This window comes from Phyllostomus discolor, chromosome 1, assembly GCF_004126475.2.
Source record: "Phyllostomus discolor isolate MPI-MPIP mPhyDis1 chromosome 1, mPhyDis1.pri.v3, whole genome shotgun sequence".
Lineage (NCBI taxonomy): Eukaryota > Metazoa > Chordata > Mammalia > Chiroptera > Phyllostomidae > Phyllostomus > Phyllostomus discolor.
Window position 1 is genome coordinate 142,096,148 of NC_040903.2, and position 18,248 is coordinate 142,114,395.

Below are 18,248 nucleotides of genomic sequence, written 5' to 3' on the forward strand. Positions count from 1 at the left end.
CCACCAGCTGTGTCACCAGGACCTCCAGTTCTTAATCCAAAACCACGTGGCACCTTCTCATGGCCCAGCAGCAAGAGTCCTTTCACCCCTTTCCTTCCCACAGCATCTCTCCTGCATTCTTCTGAACTGCTAAGAGAGAGCTCTGCATTGCTGCTATATCTTGCTTTCCTGTTTCCTAAGCTTTGAGGCAAAGGAAGACCCAAAGCTATGTGGTTCTCCCCTGCTAAAGCTGCATAGTGATTCTCTGCCAAAGCCATGTGGTTCTTCTTGTCATGGCTGCTGTGCCTCGGTTTAAATCCTAGCACCAATCTTCCTCTGCAGCCCCATTTCCAACTCCTCCCACAATCGGCTACACTTGCCAGCATTCCCATATTTTTCCAACTTTTCTGGCTGCCATAGTAAGTCCAGGCAGGCATGACCCTGTGGTGTGGAACCAATCATCTCCAAGCTCTTATGCAAGCTCTGTAACCAGGGGGAGTTGCCTCCCAGTTACATCCAGAGTGGAAATCACTCCCTTCTCCCTGGCTCAAAGCAAGGCCATCGCTATTTAACATATCTATGAAACCAGTTAAAGGTTATAGATATGTTAAATGGCCATTCTAGACGTTATCTGCAAAACTGTTGCTATGCAAAACAGCTCTCAGTGGCCCTGCTCCATGTGCCCCATCCACCAGTTCAGACTTGTGAGGGTGAGGACATCCCATATTTTTAACAGCTCCTGGACACCCTGAGATCTGGACCCCATTACAAATCCTTCTTTTGGGGACCCCCTGGCTGCACCCTCTTACACATCCATCTGTACTCCTGTACAACTTCTATATGATATATTTTCCCAATGCTGTAATAATAACAATATAAATATTATATGATATTCATATAATACTTACTATGTAATAAGGATAATGAGGGAAAAGATATATAGAAAGCAGTGGAAGTAATGTAAAAACAGGGGACCCTTCCTTAGCAGTAAATCAGTTTTTTAAAAATGTTTATTTCTATGAATTAGAACAAGTAAAATATATTTTTTCTATTGCTTTTATTTTATTTTATTTTATTTTATTTATCACTCACAGAAAATGCATTGTCCAGGGCTTTTGCACAAGCAGTTCCCTTTACATGTACAATTTTTCCCCAAGTTGATTAAGATATAATTGACATAGCCCTGGCTGGCGTAGCTCAGTGGATTGAGTGTGGGCTGGGAACCAAAGTGTCCCAGGTTCGATTCCCAGCCAGGGTACATTCCTGGTTTGCGGGCCAGGACCCCCAGCAGCCGTACATTGATGTTTCTCTCTGTCTCCCTCCCTTCCCTCTCTAAAAATAAATGAATAAAATCTTTAAAAAAAAAAAGATATAATTGACATATAACACTGGATAAGTTTAAGGTGTAAAACATAATGATTTTGTACATATATATATTGTGATATTACTTTTATTTTAATTAATTGTTTTCTTGTCTTTAAGTATTGAGTTTCTAAAAAGCCAATCACACTATTCCTGACCTCAGCTGTTCTCTTTTTTTCTTCTCTAGTTTCAGAGAAGAAAATGAGAAGAAGCCTTCTTATTTCTTCGTGGCAAATTTTAAACTTCCATCATGCTTAGAAAAACTCCAGAATGAAACATACTCAGCAATGGCTCATTCTGAAACACTACTTTCCTTGGTTGTTTGCCGGCTTATCTAACCACAACTTTTAGTTTTATTCCCTGGTGCTCTCAGCTCACTGCCTGCGTATTCATGCCCTGTAAGCATGTCTCATTGGCTCTTATGTCTTGTCATTCCATGACTGTCCTCCAATAATTAATCTACCCTCATGGCTTCAGTCATGTGTGAGTCTGAAAAAACAGAAGCCAAGATAGAAGAGAAAGTGGGAAAGGAGCAGGTAGAGGCTGAGAGAATCATCAGACTGAAATGCTATCCTGGCCCCGAGTGAACCAGAGAGGCAAGGAACGTTGAAAATGTCCTAAACTGCTGTGCAGTTCTCAGGACTGTTTTGCGGGGTCATTGGAGAATCCTCAAGCCTACAGCCTTAACAGAGGAGTCTCGTCTCCCTTCCATACCCTTTGCTGAAAGCAGCCTCAGACTTAGACAAGATTTGGGAAATTTTATTATGGTCATTAGTGTAATGTCTGGAAAGAGTTTTTTAAGCCCTTTCCAAACCAATAGATGGATAAGAGAATAATACACCAACTTAGCACATTTAATTTAAATATTATTCAGAGGGAAATGGGGGCAGGGTAAATCCCCTTGCTCTTTGATTCCAAAATTAAATCTACATTTCTAATTTTTCAAAGAGATTTAATTCATATATCTGGAAGCATACACATCTCAATTTGTAAGACTACTTTACCCTCAATTGTTTTTATAACTCAGGTATGTCATTTAGCATGACAACTTTCTTATCTTCATAAAGTGGGTCATTTTAATAATGCATAATAGTTATTGAGAATTTCATTGAAAACCCATTATTTACAGTAGCCTTGGGGGAAAGACAGGCAACACACTTTATTTATGACTACAAGTTGTTATATGTAACTTTCTGAGTTTAACCAGGTTGCTTAGGAAAAAAAAAATACTACCTTCTAGAAGCATCTTCTGTTAAAGCATCTTATGTTCAAGAGAAACGGAACAAATCTGAATGTAAACTTCATACCTACTTATGCTATTCCTTATAAAACTTGGGCTCTGCGTGTCAGTCTTCCATGGTTCCTGTAAACAGCAATTTTACCACCAAGTCTCATAAACTTGGGGATCCAAACATGCTTATAACCTACTGTATAAGTCTTACCCCAAACCTGCACAGAGGTCAAAGTCTCTCCCTTTGGCCTTAATGCTGTACTATTTTATCCAAGCAGTACCTTTGCTCTTGTTAGGAGTCAGGCTCTCCTTCAGCTGCTATCTCCAGCCACCCCAGGTAATCAACTCTGCACCCACCACTTCCACACTCCTGCTGGGTTCATCCTGGACCCTCAGAGCAGGAGCAACCCAATATTTCCCAGGAAACCACAGTAGTAATAGAAAAAAATGGTATCCTGATCTGCAGTGCCTAATCTTGCTCAGTAAGGTTTTCTTAAAGACACAACTTGATGCACTTTTCAAGAGGATAAGTTGGCTAAGATTAACATGACAGGTGACCCAATATTCTCTCTTTGTCTTTAATACATACTTACCCTTGTGAGGGTGGGAAAATTTTCCTCTATCCTTCTAGGTTCTATCAGCTGGTCTAATAATTAAATTGACATGAGGCAGATTAACAAGTAAAATAAAATGTATTTACATACATATGTACTGGAACCCCACAAACAGGAAAAGTTCAGACAGAAAAGTAAAAATGAACATCTAAAGAATGAGATAAGGTGTCCTGAGGCTTAAGAGGGGAGGAGGACATTTCTCAGACAAAAACAGCAGGTGTTCAGTAATTAAAAGTTTGCCTTGTCCTATACATAGGTCATAAAAAAAAGTTATTTCTGGTAGTAAATTCTTATTATAGGCATGACCCCCAATTTAAATTCTTTAAAGGAGAGGCAAAAGTTTTTCTTGAGCTCACAGATTCTTGAGTGCCTTCCACTCAAAAAAATCCACAAGCCGAAGTGGCTCATCTTGGAAGGACCTATTTTGAACTCCCTCATCTACCTTTATCTCACTCTTACCTAGCATTTTTATTCTTGGGGCCATGTTTCTTATCAGGTTATTCCTTCAGTTTATACCTATACATTGATAGTTGCCACATCTCTGTCTTCCTCCACAGGTGGTTTAGAATATGGGAGCCATATGTTCCAAGGGCCTTTTTCAGACAGTTTCTACCAGTATCACCCAAGGCAAGTGGCAATGTGTAGAGTATGCTAAATGTAGAATTTGGCAGACGGAAAACTATGGCCTCAGCTTTGCAACCCAGCATTGAATGTTAGAAGATAAAAGACAGCAGGGCCCTGGCTGCTGTGGCTCTGTGGATTGAGCATTGGTCTGCCAAATGAAAGGCTGCTGGTCTGATTCCCAGCCAGGGCACATGCCTGGGTTGAGGGCCAGGTCCCTAGATGGCAGCAAGCAGGAGGCAACTGAGTCAATGTTTCTCTCACACATCGATGTTTCTCTCCCTCTCTCTCTCCCTCCCTTTCCTCTCTCTAAAAATAAATAAATAAAATTTTTTTAAAAAGACTGCAGAAGAAATTTAGGGAGCTAGAACTTCACTGTGCTCTTGGAAGGGGGTGATGGCGGGTCTGTCACGTTCCTTGTCTTGGTCCTCAGGTACAGTTCAGTGTGGTGGTATCAGCCTTCTCCTTAAGTGAACTGCCCAGCAAGGCTGACCGTGCTGAGGTGGTCCAAACCTTGTGGCACAAACAAGTGATTTTCTGGTGAGTTGAAATTCCTTTTTCCCTTCAAGTTTTAAAGCAGCTTCACAGCTTTTATGCTTTTCCTTCTCTACATTGGAGCTTGTCTTCATTCTTGGTCATTTTTCCTCCTACATAGAATCCTTTGTTTCTCTTTCAAAATCACCATCCCCATCTCACATAAAATGTGATTTTCTTTAAGACTGCTATTCCATCTGTGAATGCTCTTACAGAGCTACTGACATTCATGTATGGGAGATAAAAATATTTAATACTTATTCTCCAACCTTCTAGCTGGGCCAATAATCAAATTAATACACATAGATTAACAGGAGAAAGTAAAAAATCAAAATTTTAACATATGCACATGGGGAAATCACATATGCATAATAATTCAAAAGATGGTGAGGCAACACTGAGTATATATGATATTTTGGACAAAGGAGAAAAGTGGAGAAATGGGTGTTAGATTTTAGAAGTGTGAATGGGCAATTTGCAGGTCATTGAGAAAGAGCAGAGCACACATGGCAGGCATGTTGTTGCTAGACAAGTCAGAAACAATGGGACACAGGGAGTATGTAGCTAACAGATCCTTACCTGAACCCCTTTTACTTATCATACTTAATTCAAATTTTTAGGCTAAGGCAATATCCTAAGATTCCCTTCCTAAAGTAGGCCTTTCCATCTAAATCTCTTAGGCAAGAAAGGAGAGGGTCAAAGAATCTTTCTGAGTCTTTTGTTTCTTAAAAAAAAATAGCTTAAAATCAATATTTCATAAAGGCAACTTTTGGGTGATAAAACTTTGGATCCCTTCATATGTTTTCATGTAATTCAGGGCTGCTGCTCACTCTCCCTTTGTGAACAGATATGGTGGAGAGTGGAGCAAAAGCAGGGCACCGCCTTCTCATGGAAGCCAGGGACCTGGTCCTTAAGGTAAGGTTCTTTCTCCTTCTCGCCCTCCTGCCCCCCACCTTTCTGTCACCAGTGACTAGTACTCTCTTGAAAACTGAAAAGACTGTCATACAAAGGTAAGGGTGACTCTCAGGAAAGTAGGCACACAAAGTCATTATGATGCAGAGTGGTGGCTGGCAAACTGGGGCCTGTGGATCAAACCTGGCCTGCCACCTGTGTGTGTGTGAGCCGGGCTTATGTGAGTGTCTGTTGTGTGCAGCTGCTCTCACACTACAAATGGCAGAGTTGAGTAGTTGGGACAGAAACACATTTTGGCTACTCTCTGGGCCTTAAAAAAAAATAGTTTGCTGACCCCTGATCTAGGACATGGCTGAGCCAAAAACTTGATCTCTTTGGGAGTATATGAGCCAGTGTATAATCCTGAATTTAATTGTCCTGGAGTGGGGTTTTTTGAGAGTGGAGTTGCTGACAAGGAGAGCGCCATCCTATGTGCCAAGTTCCTGCCCTTCTCCTACTGCAAAGAGTTCTTTGTTTTGAGTTTTAGAAAAGCAGCCAGCTCAACTCAAAGAACAGAGTTAAAAATTACCAGGATTGAATGTTAAAGGAGTCCTCAGTTGACTGAATGCAGAGGTTAATTTATAAGAATAGACCCCTCAGGCCCAGATTAAAGTTTTTTTTTAATTTCTTTTTATTTCAGGGAAGGGAGAACTCACCTCTGGACCCTCGACCTGGTTTTGTCTTTGCCGCAGGGAGTATTACCTCTACCTTTCCCAGCATGCAAAGCTCTGAGCTCAGCTGTGTCCAGGACAAGTGAGAGGGCAAAGCTAAGCCCCCCTCCACTGCTTTGTGCCCCTATCCGAGTTCTTCTTTGTGGATTCCCTGCTCTCCCTGCCCCCTGCTCCTATGCTCCCTTATCCTTAGCCCTTCCTGACCCTGCCACTCTCAGTTTTTCAGTTTTATGGTCTGTGGTTCTTTGTCTTACCTCATGTTTTTTTATGTGTTTAAAGTGTCCCCATGAACTTGCTTGTCCCCAGCTGACAGCCTCTAAACCCCTGGCCTGTAGCTTTTCCCAGGCTTACCATCCCATCCCCTTCAGCTGGGTATGTGTTCTGAGAGTATTATAGCAGGGAGGAAATAGCTTGGGAAACCAGGATGAAAACTCTTCCCATCAGCGGTGGGAAGAGTTGGAAAATTCACTGAATAGCCTAGAGATTGTAGGTCCTGAATGTGCATGACACAGAATATGAAAAGGGCTGCAGGAATGGGGTCAAAATTTTTTTTCCCATATCTTTCTCCCCCAAACAGTCTCTCTATCCTTACCTTAGAACAAGAAGCCAAAGGAGGAAAAGTTCTCGATGGTAATCCTTGCCCGTGGGTCTCCAGGGGAGGCTACTCGCTGGCCCCGGATCACTCAGCCTGTCCTTAAACGGCCACGCCATGTGCATTGTCACCTGTGCTGTCCAGATGGGCACGTGCAGCATGCTGTGATCACAGCTCACCGGCACGGCAGGTACACAGGCTGTGACCAAAATTAGGGGGAGGTGGCAGGAACCTACAGCCCACCTTGATTTCTCTATTTCACAGGGATTTGTATTGCTGCGCCCGTGTCAGCTCCTGGGGCAATCTTTTACCTGTGACCATGCCATCTGAGCTTCCTCTGTCCCCTGCTGAAGATCCCCTGAGAGTTGATGAGGACCTGTAACAAGAGTTTTCTTGTATTATGCCTGTCTGCCCAGGCTAAAGCTACCTGGTATCCAGGATGGAAGTGCTGGTACCCCTATATGCCTGCATTTGTTTGAGGTTTTAATAATAATTAAAAGTTTTCAAAGAATGGAAATGGATCTCATGATTCTTATTAGAGGTCAGTCATCCCAGCTGTAATGAAGCAAGTCCTCAGAGTTGCAACACCTTTCTTCCCACACAAATCTCAAGCTCACCCTCTCCTATAAGAACACTGCTCCTTCTACCAGAGACCGGGACTTCCTAGGGAAGTAATCTGGGGTCCAGGGGAAAACTGACCCCAGCACTGAGAACTGGCTCAACGGGCCTCAAGGTTCTTAGGCCACCTGCATAGGGGACCAGCAGCTGCTTAACCTCCGGTTTTTCTTCCTCCGTCCTTTTCTTTCATCTGTCTCAGGGTTCATCAGCTCCCCCAGAGTTTGCCTCATGAGTTTTCCTCAAGAGTTGATCCCTCCATGTGATCTCCATTTCTGTGGACTTATGACACATGGACATGAACTAAAGGGGGGAATGTGGGCAGGAGAGGGTGTGCAGGGTAGAGAGAATAAAGGGGGCGGATGGGACAACTGTAATAGCATAATCAATAAAATATATTTAAAAAAAAGAGTTGATCCCTTCAGGACTGTATCTTCCGTCTCCACCCCTGTATGGCCAGGCAGCTTTGCCATCAGTTTGTTTGGTTCATTTCTGTTTTCCCCCAGGCCTTGCTGTTTCAGAGCTAGAGCAGGTTCCATTGTATTAAAACAGTCTCTCTCCCACAACTCGCATCAGGAAATAGGCGCAATCAGAAATGGTAACAGAATCAGTGTTGTCAAACTAGAAATCTCAACGCCTCACTAGACATTTCCATGCCTGGAGCTATTTTTCAGGGGTTACAGGAAAGGGGAGTCCCTCATGTACTAGTTCCCAGAATGGCAGCAGCACACTCCTCAGCCCTACCTGCTTCCTACCCCCAGGAGGCCCCAAATCCCCTCTGAAAGGGTATGGTTCAGGTGTCAGCATAGCCACCTACAAGACCTGGGTGGGGTAGAGAGGGTATGGAGGGTTTAGATCAGGTGTCCTGAGTATCCTGAAGCAGGACCAGATTATCCCCAACACAAAATACCTGTAAAGTAGCTACCACAGACTGGATTAGACCAGCCCTAGGCATGAATTAAACAGTCCACAGCCCTTGGTTTATTCAGGGAACTGAAGAGAAGACCAAGCACAGGGCTGTGCCTGGCAGGGAGTCTGGAGTTTCTAGTTTCAAAGATCAGGAGGGCGTGAGCCAGGGGAGGGGCCTTCACACTGGCGGCAGGCAGGAGGCTGGGTCAGGGCCCCAGTCAGCTGTGCAAGGCTGCATAAGCAGAGGCAGCACCAAACAGGACCCAACAGCCTCCTGAAACTTGGGGAGTGGACACCGTGGCTTTGACCACCCAAGGCACCACTCCTGCTCCAAAGCTTGTAACTCCATTTGTCATCTGAGGCCTCATCTTGTACCCCAAGGATGGAACTACTAATAGGAGTAAAAATTGGCTGCCTATTTGCCCTGCTGGCTCTCACCCTCGTCTGTGGCCTTATTCCCATCTGCTTCAAATGGTTCCAGATTGAGGCAGCCACAGGTATAGCCCTCTTGCGTCTTTGGCCCCATAACCTAAGTCTGACTTCAACCCTGTCACCCTATCCTGACACCTTGCTCTGATTCTCTTGCCACCCCAAGCTTGGATGTTGGGTGCTGCCTGTTGCTCTTTAGTCAACCTATGTCCATTTCATTTAGTGACTCATTGCCTGTTGCATTGTCATTCTTGCTTTTCATTAGGTCATCACCGCCAGGTCCTCAGCTTTCTGGGCTGCATTTCTGCCGGTGTTTTCCTAGGTGCGGGGCTCATGCACATGACTGCTGAGGCCCTGGAGGGAATTGAATTGGAGATCCAGAAGTTCATGATGCAGGTGAGCAGCTGAGTAGCAGGGCTGAGAGGCCAGAATGATGAGAGAACCGAGGGGAGAAGGGGAAAGTGATGGAGCTAAGGACATGGGTGGCCTGGTAGGGAAGATGACAGCTCTTGTGTTCTGTGGAATGACGACGACAGGTCACACTGAGCTTTAAGGAAAGCAGTGGAGCTGAAAGACAGGAAGCTGAGCTGCTCCATCCCCCATCTAATTTCTGCTTTTCTCTCCCTAGAACAGGACAGAGAGTGAGGGTTATTCCTCTGGTGATGCTAATTCAGCTTATGTAAGTATTTCCCACACCCAACCTGAAGGGTGAGGAGAACCAGAGATTCCTCATACCCAGGCCCTTTTGAGGCAAGGATGTGAGGAATACCGGGAGTCCCTCTGCTCCTCACCTCAGACACTAGGGAAGGGAGGAGCCAACCCAATCTTTTTGGGTTTATGGAACCCCAGACAAACCTCTTGCTTCACTCTTTCCTTCTTTCCCTGGTCCCTTAGACATGCTCCCTATCGCATTTCCATATTTCAGATCTGCTGACACTGTGTCCCTTGGTCCCTCTGGTATTTTTTAAATACATTTTATTGATTATGCTATTACAGTTGTCCCATTCCCCCCCTTCACTCCCCTCCTTCCTGCACACCCCCTCCCACACACATCCCCCCCTTTAGTTCATGTCCATGTGTCATAAGTTCTTTAGTTTCTACATTTCCCATACTATTCTTACCCTCCCCCTGTCTATTTTCTACCTACCATCTATGCTACTTATTCTCTGTACCTTTTCCCCCTTTCTCCTCCTCCCACTCCCCTGTTGCTATCCCTCCATGTGATCTCCATTTCTGTGATTCTGTTCCTGTTCTAGTTGTTTGCTTAGTTTGCTTTTGTTTTAGATGTGGTTGTTAATAACTGTGAGTTGACTGTCTTTTTACTGTTCATATTTTTTATCTTCTTTTTCTGAGATAAGTCCCTTTAACATTTCATATAACAAGGGCTTGGTGATGATGAACTCCTTTAACTTGACCTTATCTGAGAAGCACTTTATCTGCCCTTCCATTCTAAATGAGAGCTTTGCTGGATAGAGCAATCTTGGATGTAGGTCCTTGCCTTTCATGACTTCAAATACTTCTTTCCAGCCACTTCTTGCCTGCAAGATTTCTTTTGAGAAATCGGCTGATAGTCTTATGGGAACTCCTTTGTGTGTAACTGTCCCCTTTTCTCTTGCTGCTTCTAGGATTCTCTCCTGATCTTTGATCTTGGCTAATGTAATTATGATGTAGTTTGGCATGTTCCTCCTTGGGTCCAACTTCTTTGGGGCTCTCTGAGCTTCCTAGACTTCCTGGAAGTCTATTTCCTTTGCCAGAATGGGGAAGTTCTCCTTTATTATTTGTTCAAATAATTTTTCCACTTGTTGTTCTTCCTCTTCTCCTTCAGGTACCCCTATAATTCAGATGTTGGAATGTTTAAAGATGTCCTGGAGGTTCCTAAGCCTCTCCTCATTGTTTTGAATTCTTATTTCTTCATTCTTTTCTGTTTGGTTGTTTCTTTCTTCCTTCTGGTCCACTCCATTGATTTGAGACCCAGTTTTCTTTCCATCACTATTGGTTCCCTGTGCATTTTTTTCATTTCACGTAGTGTTGCCTTCATTTTTTCATCTAATTTGCAACCAAAATCAACCAGTTCTGTGAGCATCCTGATCACCAGTGCTTTGAACTATGCATCTGACAGGTTGGCTATCTCTTGGTTGCTTAAAAGTATTGGCTCTGGCGCTTTGATCTGTTCTTCTGGTTGAACCATTTTTTGCGAGGGGGGTCTGGTCGCACCTGTTACATATGAGGGGTGGAGCCTTAGGTGTTCACCAGGACAGGGCACCCCAGTTGCTGGGTTGTGACTCTGTATGTGGGGGCAGGGTCAGAGAGGGAACAATGGCGCTTGCTCCACTCTCTGTTGGATTTCAGTCCCCTCTGCCGCTTCCCACAAGCAAATTGGGCCCTTCCGGTGCTGGTTCCTGGGTGGGTAGATTTGTGTACATTCTAGGACTCTGTGGGTCTCTCCAAGAAACTCTCCTGTGAGGCTGGGAGTATCTCCAGGGACCTCAACCTCCACAAGTGTTTTCAATCAGTGCTTTTAGGCTTTATTTCCCGGCACTGGATCCCTGGGTTGCAAGGTCTATCTTCCTGCCCATTTTCACCTGGTTTATCTGCGCACAAATATGTGACTTCAGGCAGCCAGCTGCCTTGCGTGCCTCACTGAGTCTGCTCATTGCTTCCCCATGCCCACACATGGGGCCTGCCACGGGGGCCTGCTAGCCGCTGCCTGTGCCCTGCGCACCTAGGTCAGCCAGTCTCTGCTTTTTCCTACTGTGACCGCTCTCCACCAGCCTATGACTCCGCCCCTCTTACCAGTCTGAATGAATGGTTGTCAGGACTTCCGTACAGTTCAATTTTCTGTCCGTTCTGGGGTATTTTTGTTTCTAAATTTTTGTTGTCCTTAATTTTGGTTGTGCGAGGAGGTACAGTGTGTCTACCTATGCCTCCATCTTGGCCAGAAGGTCCCCCCTCTGGTATTCTTGTTTCATGTCCATATCTCCTTGGGATTTCATCCCCCCTCCCACTTTTTAATGTTCTAGTCCCACATTTCCATTCTCTCCAGTCTCCCATCCCACCTCCACCCACTGCACTGCACTCCCTCCCCCAACCCACAGCCCCTCTCTCTGTTCCCAGACAGACTATCCCTATGGAGAGCTCATCATCTCCCTGGGTTTCTTCCTCATCTTCCTTTTGGAGTCGCTGGCATTGCAGGGCTGTCGTGGAGCCGATGGAGGATCAAAAGTGGAGGAGGAGATGGGTGGGGCTCGTGTCCTTGGACTCCACAGTCACGGACCTCTACCCTCACCCTCGAGGAGTCCCTTTCGAGCCCTCGTCCTCCTGCTCTCACTCTCCTTCCACTCAGTGTTTGAAGGCCTGGCTGTGGGGCTGCAGACAACAGTAGCAGCCACCGTGCAGCTCTGTCTTGCTGTCCTGGCTCACAAGGGACTCATAGTGTTTGGGGTAGGACTGCGGCTGGTGCAGAGAGGCACTGGATCACGATGGGCTGTGTTCTCCATACTGTCATTTGCTCTCATGTCCCCCCTGGGCCTAGCCCTGGGGCTGGCTGTGGTTGGAGGAGATGCTGAAGGGGGCCGAGGCTTAGCCCAGGCTGTGTTAGAGGGTGTGGCAGCTGGCACCTTCTTATATGTCACCTTCCTAGAAATTCTGCCCCAGGAGCTAGCTGGTCCTGAGGGCCCTCTGCTCAAGTGGGGCTGTGTAGCTGCTGGCTTTGCCTTCATGGCCTTCATTGCTTTGTGGGCCTGAGAGGTTCCTGACTTTCCTGCAGACCCATCTAGAAGGGTGTCCGCACCACCAGCAGACAACCCCAGATGGCTTTGGCCCTCAGACATTTCTTTGCTGAGACTAAGCAGTGTTCACTAGGCATCATCCGCATGAACTGGGTCCCAGGTTTTCCTCGTGAGATGCCTCTGCTCATCCAGGATTGGGAACAGGATGTGTATGTTTGGCTGAGTGCTTATACTCTGGAGAATTGGTACAAAGACCACCGCTCCAAATTTGACTCTTGTTCCATTTTTGCTGCTATGTGTAATAAAATGTCCATTTTCCCCTCCCTCTTCAACTATGCTATGCTTCATTCCTCCAGGTTATCTAAGAGCTGCCCCGTGTAGTGGGAAGGGTGTGGGTTGGATGCAGTCTCCTCCTCTGGAATCAGGGCCCCCAGCCACTTTGTCATTTGCAGCCATGCCCCACAGGCACGGCAGCATTGCTGAAATTCCAACCGCAGCTCTCACCTTGCCTATTGGGGTTGAGGTTCTGAGCCAGAGTTCCCAGCATTTAGAGAAGAAGAGGTGTAAAAACAAAGTGTGGGGATCTAGATTTTTTCCTACACTAGCCACACCCACCCGACTCCCAGTACCTATTATCAGCCACCCACATGTCCTGCAGACTCTCAAGATCAGGCTCCACGGAGCCCCCTTCCATCTGGTTTCTGTTTTTCACACTGAGCCCTGTGACCTCAGGGACACAATTACTACTCCTTGAGCTTCTGTCTCCTTCCAGCTGCCTCATGCTTTGGAATTAAAAAGCAGTGTGTTTGGGGAGCTGAAGTACAGCATAGGGAATATCATCAATAATATCATAACTGTATATGGTGTCAGATGGGTACTAGGTTTATGGTACTAGATTTTGCAAGCTATATAAATATCTAATCACCATGTGTACACATGTTGAAATGAGTATAATGTTCTATGTCAACTGTAATTGAAAAAAAAATTAAATTAAAAAAAGAAGAAGAAGAAGAAGCAGTGTGTTTGGAAAGGGAGAAAGGCACCAGAGAGATTCCAAGGGCAATTACTTGGCTCTGCCATGACTCGGTGGCTTTCCTTGGGCCTGCCCTACCTGCCACTGTGCCTCTGGCCCCTCCCCCTGGACCATTTGTCTTTCAGGTGAGTAACCCTACAATGTGTTGCTTCTCATAAAAACTGCACAAGTACAAAAACTGGATATCTGGAATTGAGGAGTGGGACGACTGCTGCCCAGCCCCTGGCCTGTGGGATGGAGGAACATCTCAGACTCGGAGGAGACACAGACAGGGAAGGTGTGTCCTGTGAACCCAGGCACGCTCACCCATGTGCCCCTTTGTGTTCCCTCAGTGTAGCGGCCCAAGTGGCCTCAACATGGGCAAGGTTTCCTGAGGTACACTCTCGTCTGATTTTGTTTCTGTCTTCTATCCATCCCATTCCCCTCCCCACAAATTAAGATGTGTAAACCTCTTCACCAGCCCAGCTTACACAGCCAGGGGTCGGTGAACAGCCAAGCTAAAGGCAAAACTAAACTAAAACATCTGACACAGGAAATAATTTCCCTGAAGCACCATCCTGTTCTGCTTCCCTTCACTGTTAAGCACACTCACATGTAACATATGCAGAACAGGGCCTAGGATGTTGTAATAATAGAGTTTCCGCACCGAGCACCCGCCACATGCCAGGCACTCTGCTGTCGCTCCCACATGCATTGTCTCCCCTTCCCAACCCTGCCAGGTAGATGTTATGCCCATTGTGAGTCCAGGGAAATTACTCCAAAGTTAAATAACTTGATCACATAACTAACTGAGCTTCAAACCCATGCTTCTGTGATGTTAAGAAAAACTCAACGTATAGATTCTCTTCTCCTTCCTGTCTTTACCTTCCCCACCTTTACTTTACTGGTACCTCCTGTCTTGTATATTAGGGTCTCTGGAGAAAGCAGAGAGCACATTGGATAATTAAGGCAAGTTTAGTACAGGGAGTATATAGAAGGTGTGAGCAGAGTTGGGACAGAGCAACAAATGTTGGTGCAACACCATGAGGCTGAGTAACAGTGATGCTGGTACCTGGGCTGGAGAGGAGCCCCAGGAGCTAGCTGGTTACAGAAACTCCAGAGGGCCATCCACTGAGAGCTGCAGCCTTTGGTAGAGGAGCACAGCCAGCCTGCAGAAGCTGGGCAAGAAGTGTTCTAAAGCTTCACATCCATCCTGCCTGCCACAGTTTCACTGTTTGGGTACCTTCAGAGAATTGCGCTTTAACATCTCTTGATGAGTTCCACAGTTTTCAAGCTGATACCTCAAGGCTCTCATCACTGTATTCTTCTGTTTTATTCTCCTTCCCATTGACCCTCTCTTAGCCATCTTGCACTAATGCCCCTAAAGTCAGGGAAACACGTTTCTTGAGAATGAGAGGAAGGGAGAAACAGGAGTCCTAAGGCTGAAGCAGAAACAAAAAGTAAAGAGTTTGTGGTTCATCATTTGTGAAGTCACCCCTCCTCTTCTCTGAGCCTCTGAGCTCTGATCTCGAGAATGGGCAGGAGCTGCAATTGTGGTTGTCAGGCCCTCCCTATCTCCCTAAAGTAGAATCGCCAAGAACCATAGGAAACTCAGGAAGGGAAGTGGAAACTGGGGAAAGTTAGGAAGAACCATGCCAACCACAGGGGGGCACTGCGTCCCCATGGACTCGTCTGCAATGTCTGGGGCCAAGAAGTAGAGAGGTCAGTCAAGGACAGCAAACCCCTCTCCCTTGCCCCCAGCAAAGAGCATCTCTTCCTCTTCCTAACTCTTGGGTTTTGTGTGCACAGACACCTACAGGAGACACACATGGTCACCACCCATTTCACACCATCCCCATGGCAGCCACATTCACACCCACCCACATAGGTTCACAGGGATGAGCTTTTCTCCTTCTTCCGAAGATTATTCTGCTAACACAACAGTGTTATCTGTGCAGTTTAATGTGCTGAGAAGACCCATCTTCCCTTCTTCCATAACGCCCAGCAGCAGCTATTGGCAGTCGTGTCTGATGCTGTTTGGAGTTCTCTGCCTTTTCTTCGTGTTTTGTTTACCTAGAAGCTAGCTGGGCCAATGATTCCAATTTTGCCACATTAAGCACCTGCTACCTGCCCTGTGTGTGGTCACCCAATGCCCTCACACCTTCTGAACCTGGCCTGCCACATTTAAAATAGACTTGGTCCTATGAGAGTGATGAAATGCTCAAGAACCAAGAGCATGTTCCATGCCCTGCTTCCACGTCAGCATGTCAGCACTGGACGTCAGGCTGCATTAGTCGTCAGCTCAGTTTCAGAGGAGACGTATAATTGCCTGTGGGTTTCTATAATCTGGCAAATGACCGTGTAACATTCCATCCACAGTACTCTGGCCAATGGTACTATAAACTGCCTTCTCCTTTTCCCTTCTTGTGCCTCAAGAGCCCAAGAATCAGCCTGCAACAGCCACACAATATCTGAAGTTCTCTTCACAATTATTGTTGATACTTGTTGAGAACCTTCTCAGAGAACCATACACATAGTCTAATTAACTCCCAAATTTTTGGATTGGTATGGGAGGAGGAATTCCTGAGGGGAAGCCCTGGTTGCTATGGCTCACCTGAAGGAGCCTTCAGATTGGGATCCACTGGAGATCCAACAAGTCCTCTAGAAACTGCATGAGGCGTGGCCTGCTGATTTATTGAGCCACCTAAAATGGAATCTAGGTGACCTCCCAGAGGATCCTGCGCAAAGGTGGTCAAAAGATGTCCTTGGACACTTCAGTCAGCTTTCTGTCCTTCCTTAAGATCATATTGGTGACATCTCTGAAATCCTATGGTGCTTCTCAGTAACTGATATGGAAGTCTTCTAGGTAGTGCCTCTCACAAGACACGAAGATACTATCAATATCAAGGACAATACCATTCTACTGACTCTGGCCAATGACTATGAAGTCACGTTTTGTGAAATGTCTGTGCTATACTAGCCCCTCCCATGGTTATGTCACTTGGAGAAGAGACTGAGAGCTGGGCCCGGAGAAGGTAGGAAAGGGGCAGGATGCAGGCATACCGAGACAAAGAATAAAAACGGTGCTCAGATTCCTCTACAGTTTATTGTTACAGCAGAAGCTGTGGGAGACAGGAGAGCACCCTCCACCTATAACACACTCTGGTCAGAGCCCCAGGTAGCCCTTCCCACCTGTATGCCAAGCCCCAAGCAGCCCTGCCCCAGCTTGCCGCCCCCCCCACTCTAGACACACACTGTCTAGACAGCTACCAAAGTTAGTGCAGCCAATGGCCCCAGGCCCCTTCCCATTGCCCCAGCTCCAATCCTTCCCTCAAACTTGTTCATTGCCTACCACCTCCCAGTCCAACTTCCATTCACATCCTGGATATTTCAATCACATCCTGAGGACTACTAACCCACCAGCAAGCCTCCCTAACACATTCATTTAGGCCCATATCCTTCAGAAACCTGAAGGGTTAATGAGAAGCCATATCCACTTTGGTGAATGGAGACCCAGCACCAAGTCCCTTACCCTCGCAATGGGATGAGTAAGGAGAATCTGGGGTAGGCACCATGGACAACTACAACGACCCTTATCCCTCATCTATGGACACCTAGATTAGGGAGGGGGGATTCATCCCTTCTCCACCTTAACACCAGAATGAAAGAGGGGAATCATTTAGGGTCCTGGGTTCTTAAGGAGGTATTAGGACAGCATTGACAGAGGCTGAGGGAAATCACAGGCTAGAGGTCAAGGTTAGGGTAGCAATCAAAGATCAAGGTCAGAAGGGGAGCCAAGATGGAGGCATAGGCAGAAACACTTCCCTTCCTTGCACAACCAAAAGAAGGAAAACAACCAATTTATAAACAAAGAACAACCAGGACTGCCAGAAAAACATTTGCATAGAAGCCCAACAACCAAGGAGTTGAAGAAACATTCAACCAGATGGTAGGAGGGGTGGAATTGGACGGTGGGGTGGAGAGGACGAAGCAAGGCAGCAGCTGGTGGACCACACAGGCAATCCCACATTCATGTGCAGACAAGCCTGGCAGAAAGTGGGGGAGTGAGATGGAGCTCAGACCCCTGGGTTTCAGTGCAGAAAACTAAAGACTCAGAACTACAATTTGAAGAAAAGATCTGAGGGGATTGAGGTGACAGGAGAAACTCCTAGCCTCACAGGAGAGTATGTTGGAGAGATCCACAGGGTCCTAAAACAAGCACAAACCTACCCACCTGCAAATCAGCACCTAAAGGGCACAAACTGCTTATGGGAAGCGAGGGAAGTGACAGAAAGTGAGATGAGAACAGAGCCAGTGGCATTGTTCCTTCTCTGACCCTTCCCTCACAGACAGCACCACAACACAGCAAAGAGGATTGCCCAGCCCTGGTGAATAGCTATGGCTCTGCCCTTTACACATAACAGATGCACTGAGACAAATATGGCTCAAATGAAAGAACAGATCAAAACTCCAGAAAAAGAACTAAGCAACAAGGAGATAGCCAACCTATCTGATGCAGAGTTCCAAAACACTGGTAATCAGGATGCTCACAGAATTGGCTGAGCTCAGTCACAAAACGAAGGAAGAAATGAAGGCTATATGATGTGAAGTAAAGGGAGATACACAGGGAGCCATCAGTGAAGGGAAGGAAACTGGGACTCAGATCAACAATTTGGAACAAAAGAGGAAAATAAACATCCAACTGGAACAGAATGAAGAAACAAGAATGCAAAAAAACTTGAGGTTATCCCTCATCCTTGCAGCAATCCCTTGTCTTCATGCTAGCCTCTGACCTCCATACTCACTATAGCCCATGCCCTGAAGGAAGTACTTGAAGGCCTCTTCAGCTTGCCTGGCTGGGGAAGTAAGATGAGGAGGGGGAGACAGTGATGAGAGAGAGACAGTGAGGTGAAGCCCCACTGCCCAAGGCCATGGCAGGTTGGGGATGGACTGTATGACAAAGGATACAGTTCAGTGACACTAATATCCCATCCCCAGAT

At 46.2% G+C, this 18,248-nt stretch overlaps 2 protein-coding genes across 2 annotated transcripts; both read left to right on the forward strand.

Moving 5' to 3' along the window:
- Positions 1-4,338: 4,338 nt before the first annotated feature.
- On the forward strand, positions 4,339-7,072 carry LOC118501388 (methyltransferase-like protein 17, mitochondrial). Its single transcript, XM_036029621.1, has 5 exons — positions 4,339-4,347; positions 5,189-5,256; positions 5,933-6,335; positions 6,561-6,745; positions 6,820-7,072. The coding sequence occupies exons 3-5, from the start codon at positions 6,231-6,233 to the stop codon at positions 6,935-6,937; spliced, it is 408 nt and encodes a 135-aa protein (XP_035885514.1). The 5' UTR covers positions 4,339-4,347; positions 5,189-5,256; positions 5,933-6,230; the 3' UTR covers positions 6,938-7,072.
- A 1,204-nt stretch (positions 7,073-8,276) lies between these two features.
- LOC114492971 (zinc transporter ZIP2-like) lies at positions 8,277-13,247 on the forward strand. The gene is made up of 4 exons (XM_028507629.2): positions 8,277-8,576; positions 8,774-8,904; positions 9,137-9,187; positions 11,623-13,247. Exons 1-4 carry the CDS (start codon positions 8,462-8,464, stop codon positions 12,250-12,252), a joined length of 927 nt encoding a protein of 308 aa, XP_028363430.1. The 5' UTR covers positions 8,277-8,461; the 3' UTR covers positions 12,253-13,247.
- The last annotated feature ends 5,001 nt before the right edge of the window (positions 13,248-18,248 follow it).